The sequence below is a fragment of the Psammomys obesus genome, unplaced genomic scaffold (assembly GCF_907164565.1).
Source record: "Psammomys obesus unplaced genomic scaffold, mPsaObe1.curated_primary_1811, whole genome shotgun sequence".
In the NCBI taxonomy this organism is placed as follows: Eukaryota; Metazoa; Chordata; class Mammalia; order Rodentia; family Muridae; genus Psammomys; species Psammomys obesus.
In genome coordinates, this window is record NW_026592776.1 from 4100284 (window position 1) to 4116996 (window position 16713).

At 41.8% G+C, this 16713-nt stretch overlaps 1 protein-coding gene across 6 annotated transcripts in view; it reads left to right on the forward strand.

Moving 5' to 3' along the window:
• Ctps2 (CTP synthase 2) overlaps positions 1 to 16713 on the forward strand; it is a 177098-nt gene that overhangs the window by 29991 nt on the left and 130394 nt on the right. For all 6 annotated transcript variants that reach the window (XM_055615783.1, XM_055615781.1, XM_055615784.1 and 3 more), the window contains 5 exons: positions 3050 to 3182; positions 5146 to 5234; positions 7200 to 7294; positions 12971 to 13033; positions 13125 to 13168. In XM_055615783.1, coding sequence (XP_055471758.1) covers positions 3050 to 3182; positions 5146 to 5234; positions 7200 to 7294; positions 12971 to 13033; positions 13125 to 13168 — 424 coding nt within the window. The remainder of the gene's footprint in view (positions 1 to 3049; positions 3183 to 5145; positions 5235 to 7199; positions 7295 to 12970; positions 13034 to 13124; positions 13169 to 16713) is intronic.

The following is a 16713-nucleotide window of genomic DNA, read 5'->3' on the forward strand; positions in this document are numbered from 1 at the left end:
TCTGTAAACCAGGGTGGCCTCAAACTCAGAGATCTGCCTGCCACTGTCTCCTGAGTGCTTTTTTAAGAGTCAGGGTCTGAAGACCAGGCTGACCTTGAATTCAGAGAGCCTCTTCCTCTGAGTGCTAGGATTAAAGGAGTGAGCTTCCAGGCCCAGAGAAGTTTTTTTCCCCTCTCTCAGGACTGAAGCCCGGTATTCAAGCATACAACAAGTGTTAAAGTGTGAGCTGCATTTTCAGCCTGGTGTGGACCCATTCAGCACACTACAGTCTTCAGAGTAAACAAAGATAGAATATCTGTATCATTTTGGCAGTAATGTTGGTTTATTGGTGACTGCCATGTATAGTGACCACCCCCTCACTGTAGTCTGTAGACTACAGGAGTCAGTGAGAGGGCAAAACAGCCACCGTGATGATAGAAGCTCACTGCCACTCAGAGGCCAGGAGTCCCGGTTAAACTGTGTATTTTCCTTTCCTGGGACCCCAGGCTGAAATGAGATACCTCTCCCCACTTTGGGTGAGGCTATAAAGCAGACTCTCCTTCCCGTTCTCTAACATCTCCCAGTAGTATCACAGCCTTGCTGCAGACATCTGTGACACTGTGTTAGACATGTGAGATGGACCTTTGGCTGGTCTGGGAAGTGAATGTTCACAAGGAAAGTAAATACGAGGGATAGGCTTAGCACATCAGCCAGTCAGCACAGCAGCTCCCACTCTGGGAGTGTGTGGCCCATGCACTCACCTTCCCTATGACTTCTGTCAAGAAAGTCTGGACATAAGTGAATAGGAGGAGCCTATAGTTGCTTTCGGTGTGCATTATTTTAGGTCAGAGGTATGTCTCTCGTCTGTGTGAGGGGAAGAGGTGAGGCCCAGCCAACTCTTTGCACAGAGGCAGCTATAGCTGCCAGGCAGGTGGACTACACTTTGGGTCGGAATATCTGCTTCTCATGGTATCTGTGGTATTTAGTTTGAGATTAACTTGCTTTCTATTATCAAGAATTCATTCATGATCATCAGTGTCATCATCATTATCATCAGCAACACCATTTTGTGGTACTGGTGATTGAACCCAGGGCCTCATATATGCTAGACAGTTGCTGCTTATGGCCACACACAGCTGTGGATTCTACAGTGCAAGCTAAAACTAAGCAGAGAGTTAAAGGTCTGACAGCCTTTTCTTAGGTCCTTTATTTATTGACCTTCCTTGGAAGTCTTACCTTTCCCTTTATTTTTAGTCTTTTAGTTTTTCTCCACTCAGCCTAGTTTTTGTTTTTGTGTTTTGAATTAATTTTATCTTTATTTTTTTGAGGCAGTGCCTCACTGTGTAGCTCTGTCTAGCCTGGAACTCTCAATGTAGATCAGAAAGGCCTCAAATTCACAGAGATCCCTGCCTGCCTCTGCCTTACTGAGTGCTACATCTGGCTTAGTTTTTATTTTTGAGGTGAGATCTCATGTTTCCTAGGCTGGCCTTGAACTCACTGTGTAGCCAGGGATGATTTGAACTTCTGATCATTCTGTGTTCATCTCCTGAGATCTAGGGTTCATGACAGGTGTGTTACTACCATGCCCAATTTTACATGGTGCTGAGGATCAGCAAACCAAGGGCTTCTACCATGCTTGGCAAGCACTCTACCAACTGAGCCACATCCTGGCTCCCAGCCTGTTTTTGTTTTTGTGTGCATCTATGCAATTTTGCATGTGTGTGGGCATGTGTGTATGTAGCATGCACATGCACATATGTGTACATGCATGTGGAAGTCCAACATTGACATCTTCCTCAATATCCCCACCTTATATATTGAGATCCAGTCTCTTGCTGATTCTGGAGCTCGCCTGGCTAGCCAGCTTGTCCTGGGGAACCCATCTCTACCTCCCTTGCCCTGGGATTACAGCTGGGCCACTATTCTCATCTTGCATTTTCTTGAGTGACTGCAAGTGTTTCATCCACTAAGTCACATCTCCACTTCCCAATACTGTTTCTTGCCTGCAGTGCAGATAGAGATGTGAAAGAGGGCTACCTGCTTATGGCAACATTTTGCCTCATTGTTTGGAGCAAGAACTCCCTTCAAATTTCTACAATATCATCTACATACCTAACATCTGATCACCATATTTTTCATGTTCTCTGAACATATTTCCTGACAAAAACAACACTGAAACTTGTTTATAATTGTGACATGTGATTGAATATCTTTTGTAGAATGGAAAGTTCTCATTAAAATGATGTAAATGGCTTAGACTATTTTAAATAGTTCTCTTATCACTATTCTTCAGACATGTCACAAATAACCAGACTTTAGTAGGACAGTTGGGAATGTGACAATTTTAAATGTAAACAACTTTGAATGCATTTGCTTATACAAATGCCACCTTACAAACATACCAGAATGTTTTCTGTTGACAAGTACATTGTGTATTCTTACATAATGTCACCTTATAAACTAATTTATGAACAGCCCAGAGTTTATGAGGCAGCATTTTAATTTTTTTTTTGTTTTGTTTTGGTGCTTTTAAGTTTTTCTCTGATAAACTCTGAGATTTCTCTGATAAACCTGTATCTGCTTCTGTAAGCCAACATTGAGGTTTCTTGGGGTCACTAAAGAAACTCTGTTTCTTAATTTGTGTGCATGTATACACACACACACACACACACACACATTTGTATCTCCATGTACATGTGGAGACTGAGGACAGTTTCTGGGGAGTATCCTGTCTCCACTTCCTATTTCCTCACAGGAGTGTTGGAGTTACAGGTGTGTGTCACCTTGCCTAGCTTTTTATGTGGTTTCTGGAGATAAGAATTCAGGTCCTCATCCTTAAGTGTTAAGTGCTTCACAAGCTGAGCCATCTCTCCAGCTCTTCTTATGCTTTGCAAATCTGTTTGATGACCAGATTTTAGCATGTTGGAGGACAGGTTTGTATCAAGTACACTGAGCATCTTCTCTGTGCCTAAGGTTCTGAAAAGTGCCTTGGAATAAAAACAGTGGCTGCATTGTTGCTTGTGATGTTTCATAGTGTACATATGGACTTTGAGCTTTTTTTTCCTCTCAGGTATGAAGGATTGCAGAAAATATGCTCCATTGCCCTGGTTGGTAAATATACCAAACTCAGGGACTGCTATGCCTCTGTGTTCAAGGCACTGGAACATTCAGCCTTGGCCATCAATCACAAATTGAATGTGATGGTGAGTCCCAGCTTGCTCTTCCAGCTATTTCTTTCTTTTATTTCTAGTTATGTGTATGTGTATCTGTGTCTTTGTGTAGGTGTACTCGCATGCAAGTACAAGTGTACACGGAGTCCAGAGGCATTGGATTACCCTGGGGCTGCAGATAAAGGTGGTTGTGAGCTACCTGAAATGAGCACCCAGCAGTAGGTGCTCTTAACTGCTGACCCATCTCTCTGGCCCTCTTCTAGATAGTCTTAAGTGGCAGGTTGGGCTGGGCTGTGGCTCAGTGCTGGAGTACTTACTTAGCATGATCAAGGACCTGGGTTCCATCTTCCCCACACTGTGAAACAAATAAACAAATACAATTTACTCTTTTATTTCTTTGAAGAAACACCATGATCAAGGCAACTCTTATATTAGTTGGTGGCTTGCTTATAGTTTCAGAGGGTTGATTCATTATCATCAATGGCTGGAGCATGGCAGTAGACAGGCAGGCTTGGCGCTGGAGAAGCAGCTGAGAACTTACATTTTATTCATAAATTTCAGGCATAGAAAGGAACATTGGGTCTGGCATGGGCTTTTGAAACCTCACTCATCCCCAGAGTGACACACCTCTTTCAATAAAACCACATCCCCTAATCCTTCCCAAATCTTTCCATTAACTAGGCATCAAGCCTAGTTATGAGCTTGATATGAGCCTATGGAGGCCATTCTCCTTCAGACCACCACAGCTGGAGATGTGACTCAGTGCTGGAGTGCAACTCAGCATGATCAGCTGGGTTCCATCCCCAGCACTCCAAAATAAATAAACACCATTTTTAAATTCCCAAAGAGGCAGACTGTGATGGAGCGCTCTTAGGTCTAACTGCTGTATGGTATGTTGAACAGGAGGACTGACAGGGCTCAACACACAGTCCTAGCCATGTCTAAGATTTATGATAACCAGAGAATACAAAGGAAAATTGGCAAATAGAAGAATGGTATGGGATGGAATTTGGGGAAAGGCAAATGCAAGATTCCCAGTGGCCTTCCCAACAGTGAGTTTCATAGATTCAGCTGGAAGTCTTTCAGTGATAACCTGTGATAACTCATGTAAAGTGCTCTCTACTAGGAAGCTTAATAGAGATTCAGTGCCCAGGTCATTTCCTTTCCTTCTTCCTCTCCCTCCTGTAGCACTCTCTTCCCTTACACATGTGGTACTAGGATTTAACATAGGTTCTTGCACATATTTAGGCAAATGATTTATCACTAAGCTGTATTTCTAACCTTCTTTTAGTTATATTTGAGATAGAGCTTTGCTAAGTTGACCAGACTGTTTTTGAATTTACTCTGTGCCTTATAAGATCCTCCATAAATTTTCAGGAAGGGTTATGGCCCTGAGACAGGGTCTCAAAATTCTGGCTAGCCTGAAACTCACTCTGTAGACTTGCAGTGTCCTACTGTCTCTGTTTTTTGGGTTCTGGGACTATAGGCATATACCACCAGACTTGGCACTTTCTCTTTTAGCTTTTACAATGTCTTTGGAAGCTAGATATAGTGAATATACCTTTAATCCCAGCACTTGGGAGGTAGAGGCAGGCAGATCTCTATGAGTTTGAGATTAGCCTAGTCTACAGAGTGAGTTCCAGGACAGCCAGGGCTACACAGAAAAACCCTGTCTGGAAAAACTAAACCAAACCAAACCAAGATGTTTTGAGGTCCTAGATGTTGAACTCAGGGCATTTTATAGGCTTTGCCACTGAACTATCCCCTTAGTTCCTATCCTAAGCACTTCATTTTATCTTTATTTCATGTTTTTCTCTTCCATTTTCCTGTAGGCAAGGGCTTTACAAGTAAGCTCTACTAGTCCTCAATTACTGAATAACTGTGTTACATAGCTGTAGAATTTTTGACTGTTTATTTTTCTTAAAATGTTCCTTTTACCTGTTGGATTTTTGATGCTTTCTTTTTCATGTTTTTTATTTTTTGTTTGTTTTTTTAGTACATAGACTCCATCGATCTGGAGCCAATCACCAAAGCCGAGGATCCTATGAAATTCCATGAAGCTTGGCAGAAGCTGTGCTTAGCTGAGTGAGTACAAGAACTGTTCACACAAGAAGGACAATGTCACTTTGCTTTCTCTGTACTTGCTCCACTTGTTGCAGTGGCTAGATTTTGTATACTTGGAGTAGTTAGGAGGCCAGGTGGTCTCTGCAGGTGCTTGTGCAGCATTCATGCCACATTATATTCAGGGGTGCTGTATGAGTTCAGGTAATGGGCACTAAAAGCAGTTTTCTTTCAAGAGTGTGGGAGGCAGCATTAGAGGGAAAGAGTGTTGGTTTTAATGAAGGATGCAGTGATGACTACTACACATATAAAATTAAATACAAGCAGGATCTTTCTCTGATTTTCTTTTCCAAGTGTGTACTAATTTATCCTTATTGTTATAATTAATTAATTAATTAATTAGTCAATTAATTAATTAATTGTTGAAATAGGGTCTTGTGTAGCCCAGGCTGGCCTGGAAACTGTAGCTTAGGATGACTTTGAATCCTCAATCCTCCTGTCTCCACCTCCTAAGTTTGGAGTCTATAGATACACACTACCACGCCTGGTTCATAGGGATGGAACTCAGGGCTTCATGGTAGACAATACTCTACCAGCTGAGCTTTAGCCCCAACCCTTCCACATGTTCTAGTTCTTCCCTTCCCCTTCTCTTTTCTTTCTGTAAGTGATCATGAGAACCCTGGGGCAGCATTGGATCTTGCAGTTACCTGGTTTTTCTCTTGAACTGTTGCCTTTTAACTTGTATCTTTGCTCTAGCTAGAACATTTTCATTCACTGTTACTTAATTGGGAGTTGAAATCTTAGGTTGTTTTGTTTTTTGGTTTGTTTTTTTTTTTTAAACCAGTTTCTTTTTTGAGTGATGTAAGAAAGTGGAAAGTTTTTATACAGTAGTTAGGGAAGAACTTCAACTCAGCTAGATGTGATGGTACATACCTATAACCCTGCCACTTAAGATTGAGATAGGAGCATCCAGTCTTGACTATAGAGTTCGTTTGGGGCGAGTCTGCACTCCATGAAACCCTGTCTCAAAAATTTAACAACAGCAAAATGACTTTAACCATTTTAAAAATCTTTATTCATTTTATGTTTCTCTCGCCCTTCACGTTAGGCAAGCATTCTACTACTAAGTTATTTCATCCCTGAGTAGAATTTATTTTATACTCTTTTGTTTATTTGTTTTTGTCTTTTGAGACAGATTTCACTCCTTATTCCAGGCTGGCCTGGAACTCTGAATCCTTCTGCCTCAACTTCTGGAGTGCTACAGTTACAAGTATGTATCGGCACACACAGTTCTCAGTGTAGTCTTTGGTTTTTGGTTTTGATTTACTGGTTTACTCTGGTCTTGTTGTTTAGCCGTAGTCATCTAGCATCTTCAAGTGCTAGAACTTGTAGCAATCCTCCTATTTTTACCTTCGGAGTGTTGGGTTAAACAGCCATGTACTACCCTGACTGGCTCTCAGTGCATGTTGTATTGAGTTGAATTTTTCAGTTACTATATTCAGAAGCTACCAAGACCTATCAGAAAATATATAATAAAATCAGTTATGAGAAATTGTCATAAGACCCCATAAGGTTGAGCTTCAAAGATGTTTAATTATGTAATCTAGTCTGCAAGTAGACCTCAGGCATTCATTAGTGATTGTCTCAAGTATTGAGTTTGGGAACACTGAAAAAATACAAGTTTTAAAAATAAAAGTAGTGTGGGCTGGTGAGGTGGCTTTGTAGGTGAAAGTACTTGCTGCCAAGCCTGGCAACTTGGGATCGATCCCTGGCACCTACATAGTGGAAAGAGAGAACCAAGTGTTAACAGGATGTCCTCTGACCTTCACATACGCACTGTGGCATGCATGCACTTGCCCATATACACAGGCACACCTGGACCACAGATACACGCACGCACGTGCGCACACACACACAGACACACACACACTAATTAAAATATTTAAAAATTGTGGATGCATTTTTACTTTCATTTTGTGTTGATTTCAGTGGTATTCTTGTGCCTGGAGGCTTTGGAATGCGAGGAACACTGGGAAAACTCCATGCAATTTCTTGGGCAAGGACAAAGAAGATTCCATTTCTGGGTAAGACCTTTATGTATTAATTCTGTGAGTTTTAAGGTTTTTTTTTTTTTTTTTTTTTGGTGCTGAGACTTAAACTTAGGACCTTAAGTGTACATGTAAGGCAACTCTACCATTGAGGTACATCACCAGGTTTTGACATAAGGTAGGTGTCATACCTTAGTAGGGGAACATGTAATAAGGTTTGTTCTTGTGAAGGTGTGAACTTAGTTTTGAAAGTCAGACACCAAGTCATTTGTTATAGGGCTTATTAAACTGAATGTGGCTCCTAGCTTGCTTTTGTAAATTAAGTTTTATTGTAACTCAGCTACCCAAATTGTTTTGCATATTGCTCATGGCAGCACAGTTGGAGAAAATTCAATGACATGTAAAGCTTAGACTTATTCCTTAGTTTTTAAGAAACTTTTATCTCTGAGTAGCAAGAAGCTAGAAGAAGTCTGTCTCTGTCTTCTTACTAGTCCTCTTAGCATTTCCAGCAAGAAAACATTCAGCAGAACTCTGTGATAACCTTTTTGTTTGAAAAATAAGTGCTTAAGCCAGGTGTGGTGGCACACACCTTTAATCTCAGAGATCCAGAGGCAGAAGCAGTTGGCTCTCTGAATTCAAGGCCAGCCTGGTATACAGAGTGAATTCCAGAACAGCCAGAACTACACAGGGAAACCCTGTCTCAATCAAAAGAAAAAAAAAAGAAAGAGAGAAAGAGAGCTGGGGTCTGACTGTCTTACAGTGTTGTCTACGCTGACCTTGAACTTCTTGATTGAAGCTCCCCTCCTGCTTTAGCATCCCAAATCCTGGGACTACATGCATTTATCATACCACTAAACCTTTTGTAGAGGCAGGTTTCTTGAAACCTCTTGCTTAAATTGCAAAGCCAATTTTCTGTAATAGTAAGGCCAGGTGACATGGGACCAGACGTGTTAAAAGCAACTCTGCTGCTGGAGATTCAGGTCGTCATGGAAGCTTAGTCTCCCACTGTGGTTTAGGTATTCTGGTGGGCTTATGAACTGAAGGGAAGGTTTGTTTTACTTTACTATCTGAAGAATGTTAGATGTTAAGTTTTATCTATAACCTGTTCATTCCTGGATACTCCAGACTCTTGGTACTCATTTTCCAAAGAAAACCCAGGAAACTTGCTTTGTTTTACTGTTACATAAGCTCATTTGGGTCACTGTTAATTATTTTTTTAAGATGAGGTGTTCAGGCTGGGGAGATGGCTCAGTGGGCAACAAACATCCTGATTTGATCCCTAACACCCACATTGAAAGCTGAGTATGTTTAGCTTTGTACCCCATTCTTTAATTGGATTACATGGTTTGTTGGTGTTTAACTTGTTGAGTTCTTTATATATTCTGGATATTAGCACTCTGTCAGATATAGGGTTGGTGAAGATGCTTTCCCAGTTTGTAGGCTGTCATTTTGTTCTGATGACAGTGTCCTTTGCTTTACAGAAGGTTTTCAGTTTCATGAGGTCCCATTTATTGATTGTTGATCTTAGAGCCTGTGCTGTTGGTGTTCTGTTCAGGAAGTTGTCTCCTGAACCAATGAGAATTCTCAATAGAGGAATATCAAATGGCAGAGAAACACTTAAAGAAGTGTTCAACGCCCTTAGTTATCAGAGAAATGCAAATCAAAACTATCCTGAGATTTCATCTTACACCCATCAGAATGGCTAATATCAAAAACTCAAGTGAAAATACATGCTGGAGAGGAAGTGGAGAAAGGGGATCCCTTTTCCATTGCTGGTGGGAATGTAAACTTGTACAACCACTCTGGAGATCAATCTGGTGCTTTCTCAGACAACTAGGAATAGCGCTTCCTCAAGATCCAGCTATACCACTCCTAGGCATATATCCAAAATGTGCACAAGTATACAACAAGGACATTTGCTCAACCATGTTTGTAGTAGCTTTATTCATGATAGCCAGAATCTGGAAACAACCCAGATGTCCCTCAACGGAGGAATGGAAACAGAAATTTTGGTACATTTATACAATGGAATACTACTCAGCAATTAAAAACAAGGAAATGATGAAATTTGTAGGCAAATGATGGGAACTAGAAAAGATCGCCCTGAGTGAGGTATCCCAGAAGCAGAAAGACACACATGCTGTATACTCATAAGTGGATATTAGACATATAACATAGGATAATCATACTAAAATCTGTACACCTAAAGAAGCTAAGCAAGAAGGAGGACCCTGGGTAAGATGATCAATCCTCACTCGGAAAGGCAATCAGGATGGACCTTGGAAGAGGGAGAAAACAGGGAACAGGACAAGAGCCTACCACAGAGGGCCTCTGAAAGACTCTAGCCAGCAGGGTATCAAAGCAGATGCTGAAACTCATAGCCAAACTTTGGGCAGAGTGCAGGGAATCTTATGAAAGAAGGGAGAGATAGAAAGACCTAGAGAGAACAGGAGCTCCACAAGGAGAGCAAAACAACCAATAATTCTTGGCTCAGGGGTCTTTTCTGAGACTGATGTTCTAACCGAGGACCATTCATGGAGATAACCTAGAACCCCTGCATAGATGTAGCCCATGGCAGCTCAGTCTCCAAGTGGGTTCCCTAGTAATGGGAAGAGGGACTGTCTCTGACATGAACTCAGTGGCTGGCTCTTTGATCACTTCTCCCTGAGGGGGGAGCGGTCTTACCAGGCCACAGAGGAAGACAATACAACCAGTCCTGATGAGACCTGATAGGCTAGGGTCATATAGAAGGGCAGGAGAACCTCCTCTATCAGTGGACTTGGAGAAGTACATGGGAGGAGATGAGGGAGAAAGGGTGGAATTGGGAGGGGATGAGGTAGGGGGCTACAGCTGAGATACAAAGTGAATAAACTGTAATTAATAAAAAATAAATTAATAAAAAATAGCTGAGTACAGCAGCACATGTCTGTAACTCTAACACTGTGCGTGCATATGTTTGGTTGGGGAGACGGGAGAATTGCTGGAGCTTGCTGGGCAGCTAGCCTAGCTGAATTTTCAGGTTCCAGGTTCACTGAGAGACCCTGTATCAAGTGAAGAAGATAGAGATTGGTAATGCAGGATACCTGATTTATTCCTCTGGCCTCTGCACTTGGGCATACATCATGTACACACACAAATAAAAAGGGGCATGTGTTGTGTGTTAGTTATTTTTCCATTGCTATGGTAAACACTAGGCCCGAGGCAACTTATACAAAGAAGTTTTTTTTTTTTTTCTTTCTTTCTTTTTTTTTTTTTTTTTTTATTTTTGGCACGGGGAGGTGCTTACAGTTCCAGAGGGAAAGGCGTCTATCACCATCTTGGCTGCGAGCATGGCAGCAGACAGGCAAGCACGGCACTTGGAGCAGCTGCTGAGAGCTCATATCTTGATCTGTAAGCAGGAAGCATAGAGACCTGATTCAAAATAGCAAGAGTCTTTTGAAATCTCAGAGCCTGCCTGCAGTAACTTTTCTTCCAACAAGGCACACCTTCTAGTCTCTCCCCAAACAGCCTTCAACTGGAGACAAAATATTTAGACTTATGAACCTATGGGGGCCATTCTCATTCAAACTATTACAGGGTGTTTTCATACAGGGTATTTTATGTAGCTAAGGCTGACCTCAAAGTTTCTACATAGACTTGAACTATTGATCCTCCTAGCTTCACTTTCTTAGTGCTGGGATTACTAGTAGGTGCTAGTTTATGCCATATAGGGGAATGGAACCTGGAGTTTTGAGCACGTTAGGCAAGCACTCCATCAAGTAAACTATAGCCTTAGACCCTCACTGTTTGTGTTTTTAAGTCTGTCTCTAAACTTGGTTAAAGCTCTTGATGCAATTTTCATTGTGCAAAAAGTTGTTCTCGTGTTTTCTCTCTCTGCTTGCTTGCTCTCGTGTGTGCTCTTTATTCGTTTTTATTTTGTGCAGTTAAAGGCATATAAATTTAATATAGACAAAACAACCAATAAATGCCCTCTTTTGTTTTACATGCTTTTTTATCTGTACACCACATGGGTGCCTAGTGATCTGTGAAGTCAGAAGGTGGCATCTGATTCTCTAGCTGCCATGTGGGTGCTGGAAAACAAAACTGGCTCTTCTGCAACAGTAACAAGTACTTTTAATTGCTGAGCCATCTCTCCAGCCTCAAGTGCTCTCTTTTATACAGTGAGAAGTATATCTGGTCTGAAACTGTATAACATATGTGTAATATGGCCAGTGAAATTCTTTTTACATTTCTACTGTTTTGTTTTTTTTTTTGTTTATTTGTTTTTCTTTTTTTTTTGAGACATGATTTCTCTATGTAGCTGTCTTGGAACTTGCTCTGTAGACCAGGCTGGCCCCAAACTCATAGCAGTCTGCCTGCCCCTGTCTGGCCATTTCCACTGTCTTAATCTATCTTTTCAAGCTTTTCTGTGTGTGTGTATGTGTGTATGTATATGTATATGTATGTGTGTGTGTGTGTGTGTGTGTGTATTTGTGTTGAGCATGTTTCTTCTCATATACCCATCCTTAAGTGAGCCTTGAATTTTTTATGTAGCTGAGGCTGGCTTTGAACTCCTGATCCTCCTGCCTATACCTCCTATGATCTATGATTATAGGTATGCACCTCAGCTTTACAACATCATGTCTATTTCTGCCCTAGTCATATGGAACTTTCTGAAGTTCTGTGAGCACTCAGCCATTTCCTGCTTATTCCTTCATCCTGACATGCTGGTATATTGATGGCTTCTCCATTTGCATCCCCTGGATCACATATGTATGTCTGTAACAACATCTAGAATGCTTATTATCCTATTTATAGGAGGGAGTTGGTGTGCTTCAGTGAATATGAAGATAGGTTCAAAAGTATCTGTATAGCAACAGGCCTGTAGTGACCCAGGCCTTTGTCTTCTCTTCATCTTTTTTTTTTTTTAACATTTATTTTTATTTTATGTGCCAGGGTATTTTGCCTGTATCTGTGTCTGTGTGCCACATGCATGCAGTAGCTTCGAGGCCAAAAGAGGACATTGGATATTCTGGAACTGGAGTTATAGACATTTGTGAGCTGCCATGTTGGTGGTGATAGCCTGGTTCCTCTGCAAGAGCATCAAGTGCTCCTAACCAGAGCCAGCTCTCTAACCCACTTCTGCCTTTCTGAGCAAGTGCTCAGTTTCATTTTGTGTCTCCTTCCCTGCTTTTTGCTATACACCTGCCCATAGCATGGGTGCCAGCCTCTGATGCTGCTTTTAGCCCTGTGATTAGCAGCCCCACTTCCTTAGGTGGTCATCCACAGACTAGCCAACCTCTGGTTGCCCTGTGGCTAAGGACATATTTTGGTTATGAAATCATCCTAGAGAAGCAGGAGACTTCCTCTTGAGTTGGGGTGTTGTTAGACATGCTCTGAAAGACTCAAGGTCTTTGAAACAGCCCTGCAACCCACATAGGTGCCTTGGTTCAAGAACAGCTGTGGCAGAGGGCAGATATGCCTTCTGGGAGCTTGTGTTCCTCATCTGCCCTCCAGTTGCTTCTTGTTCACCTCAGGACCTTAGGCTGCTCCTTAGTTTTAACCCCTGTCACTTGCTGCACTTCCAGGAACTACTCTGAGTGCCAAGGGGATTGCAGGGAACTAAACAGGAAGTTTTCCTCTCTTGAGGTCTGCATTCTAAGAGACTGCTGGAAGCAGTTGAACACAAAGTGTCACTTGATACAAAACATGCTCATGTGCTTCTCCTCATAGGAATTTGCCTTGGGATGCAACTGGCAGTGATTGAGTTTGCAAGAAACTGTCTGAACTTGAAAGGTAAGTCCACGGTTTGCTAAGAACTGTTTATTTAACAACAAGAATGTGTCAGCAATATTGGTAAATGACTAAATTCCTCCTTTGTCTTTAGATGCTAATTCTACAGAATTTGATCCAGACACTCCAGTCCCATTGGTAAGTGGCTTGTTGATTTTCTGGGTCCAATTATTGTCATTCTGTTTCAGTTCTTACCTAAATATCTAACGGGTAATTATTGTTTTCTCCTGGCAGTGCAAGAACTTTAAAAATTATATGTGAACTTATTATTACCTATTATTTTTGCTTCAAAAAATATTTTTGCTTTGTTCTCACTAGACTATCTTACCAGCTGTGCCTTGAAGAAACACAGCCCAGCCAGATTTGTCTTTGCAACAGCTTTCAAGCTTAATGTTTAGGAAAGGATTAAATTGACCGTGACAACAATTTAAACAGCTAATATAAATAAATGAGCTGTCCCATCTCTAGACTTGTCCCCAGTCTGCCTATTTTCCACATTGGTGGCCATCATTCTTTCTAAAACAAAAGTGACAACCATTGTGCTGCTGGTCCTCATCTGCCAGTTCCTTTTGTCCAAGATAGTTATGGTGCTAGAGAGATGGTTCAGTGGCTAAGAGCACTTGCAACTTTTCCAGAGAACCCAAATTTGGTTCCAGTATCTACATTAGGTATCACACAGTCACATATAACTCCAGTTCTAGGGATCTGACACTTTCTTTTGGCCTTTGTTAGCATCTATATATGTGCATACACACACACACACACACAAAAATGGTTGTGTGTTGGAGCTACCCTGTTGGTTGAGGTTGCAGTTCTTGCCTGGACAGGACAGCCATTATAAGCTAAGCACTAAAGGCAAAACTCCTTCCCCTTGGCAGGGTCCCCTTCTCTCTGCCTGACTTCTGGAGAGTGTCTTTAGGCACAGACTCCCCTAACCACACTTGATATATGGCTTCTGACACAGCTCCCTGCTAGGTCTCCCCTCCCTGTGTCTATATGTTAATTAGGTACTGAGATTCTATTCTTTTGATAGGAGCGAACTGTATAATGCAAATCAAGCATCCTTGAAGTACCTAGTTCCAACCAATACGTACACCTATTCTTGGAGACCCCCCCGGGGGGGGGGGGAATATAGCCTTTGTTCTCTCGAATTAAAGTTGAACTAGTCATCAGCTGTTCCCAGGGTGTGTGATCCCGGTATAGTTCTCGAAGGCCCTTCTAGGCAGGGTTCTTGTCTTCTGCCCCTCCTGACTTCGTGGGCTGCTGGGAAGCAGTTCCCAGGCAGGAGGAGAACCAACAGTTGTGTTTCCCTGGTTGCCTTGGAACTTGATATGTAAACATGTCTGGCCTTGAATTCAGAGATCCACCTGCCTCAGTCTTTCAAGTGCTAGCATTAAAGGCAAACACCACTATGCCTGACTATAAGCACTGAAGAACAAGTCAGGATCCTTTGCTGGGCATTGAAGGCTCTCCCTTTTCATCACATGCTGTTTTATTTATTTGTCCAATGTCATGCTAATTCCTTCCACACTTAGGGTTTCCACTTTGGACAATCTGAAGTATGCTATTTCAGTTTTTCCGTGATTATTCCCTATACCTTAGACAACCTTTTTATGATATTTCCCCTGGAACCTCAACAAAACCCATGAAAAATTGAACCAATTTCTCTAGGAACCAGGCTTTGTTTCTGTGCCTTTACTTTCTTGCCATACTCATGAACAGAGCTCGCCTTTCATGTCTATCACTGACCTTTAGCTTGCTTGGTCATCAGTTGCCTGTCTGTACATCCAGCCACAGCCCTGCTGCCAAACACCCCTACCTAATACCAGGGGCCTTCATGTAGTGGTTGTACTCTTCTTGGTTTGTTTTAAATTGTGTGTGTTTTATTTCTATGTGTGTGTGTGTGCGTGTGTGCACGCGTGTGCGTGCATGCATGTGTACCATATGGACTGTTCGCCAGTGTTGGTTTTCTTTTTTGTGTTCTGGGGAACAAACTCAAGTTGTTAGGCTTGCCAGGTAGGTATTTTTAATCCACTGGCCACCTCATAGGCCCTTGTTTTATTTTAGATGTGGGTCTTACCATATCTTAGGCTTACCAGAACTCACCATGTAGCTTAGACTGGCCTCAAACTCACAGTGATCCTCTAAAGTTGGGGCTCACAAATAGGAGCTGCCATGCCTAGTTCTCTCTGTGTGTTTTTTTAAGAATTATATTTTATTTCCTTTGTTTGTGGGCACTCTTACATGTGTGTGGGTGCATGTGCTACAACATGCATATGCATGTGTGTGGAGGTTGGAGAACAACTCTCAGGAATTGGTTCTTCTACTATGTGGTTCCCAGGGATCAAACTTACGCTGTCAAGCTTGAGGCCAGTGCCTTTACCTGCTGAGCTATCTTGCCAATACGGATTATGTTGGTTTTTTTTGTTTGTTTGTTTGTTTTGGTTTTTTTTCTTTTCTATCCTTCCTTCCTTCCTTCCTTCCTTCCTTCCTTCCTTCCTTCCTTCCTTCCTTCCTTCCTTCCTTCTTTTTTGTTTTTCGAGACAGGGTTTCTCTATGTAGCATTGGTGGTTCTGGATTCACTTTTATAGATCAGGCTGGCCTCACAGAGTTTTGCCTGCCTCTGCCAGAGTGCTGGGATTACAGGCCTGTGCCACTGCGCCTATCGATTATGCTTTTCTTAATATCCTACAGATTTTGGCCATTTGCAGTGTCTCATTCAATGTGCTTTAGCATTTTTATAGATCTGTGTCACTATCATGGCAATCAATTTTAGATTACTTCATTACTTAAAGAAATTCCAAAACTTGGTATATAGCTCAGTTGGTAGAGTATTTATTAAATAATACAAAACACTAAGTTCCATACCCAGCACTGTATAACTCGGACATGGTTGTGAATGTCTGTAATCCTAGCACTCAGGAAGAAAAGGAGGCAGGAAGATCAGAAGTTCAAAGTTATCCTCAGCTGTATGGTTAGATAAAAGCCAACCTGAACTACATGAGACCCTGTCTTAAGAAATAAAAAGGAGCGCATGCTTTAGCAGACATTAACCCTCATACCCTTTCTAGACTGTTGATCTACTTTCTATCTCTGGATTTGCCTACTGTAGTCAATTTCTATACATGGGATTTTCTACTATGTGGCCTTTTGTGACTGGCTTCTTTCATTTGGTATAACGTTTTCTCTCTTTTTCTCTCTTTCTCACTCTTTTTCTCTCTCTCCCTGCCTCTCAGCCCCTCCTTCTCTGTCTCTCTTTGTCCCTACCTCTCTACCTTTTTTTGTTTTTACTTTTATTTTTTTTTGGGGGGGTTGAGGCAGAGTTTCTCTGTGTAGCCTTGGTTGTCTTGGACTCACTTTATAAACCAAACTGGCCTTGAACTCACAGAGATCCACCTACCTCTGCCTCCCTGAGTCCTGGGACTACAGGTGTACACCACCATGCCTAGCTTTTTGTTTTTTCAAAACACGGTTTTTCTACTTGGCCTTGGCTGTTCTGAAACTCACTATGTATACCAGGCTGGACTTGAACTCACGGAGATCTGCCTGTCTCTTCATTACAAGTGCTGGGATTAAAGGTGTGTGCCACCACTCCTGACTGGCATAATACTTTTAATGTATATGTTGTATCAAATATCACTAATTCATTTCTTATTTTGGTAATTGATGGTCTCTTCCGTGGA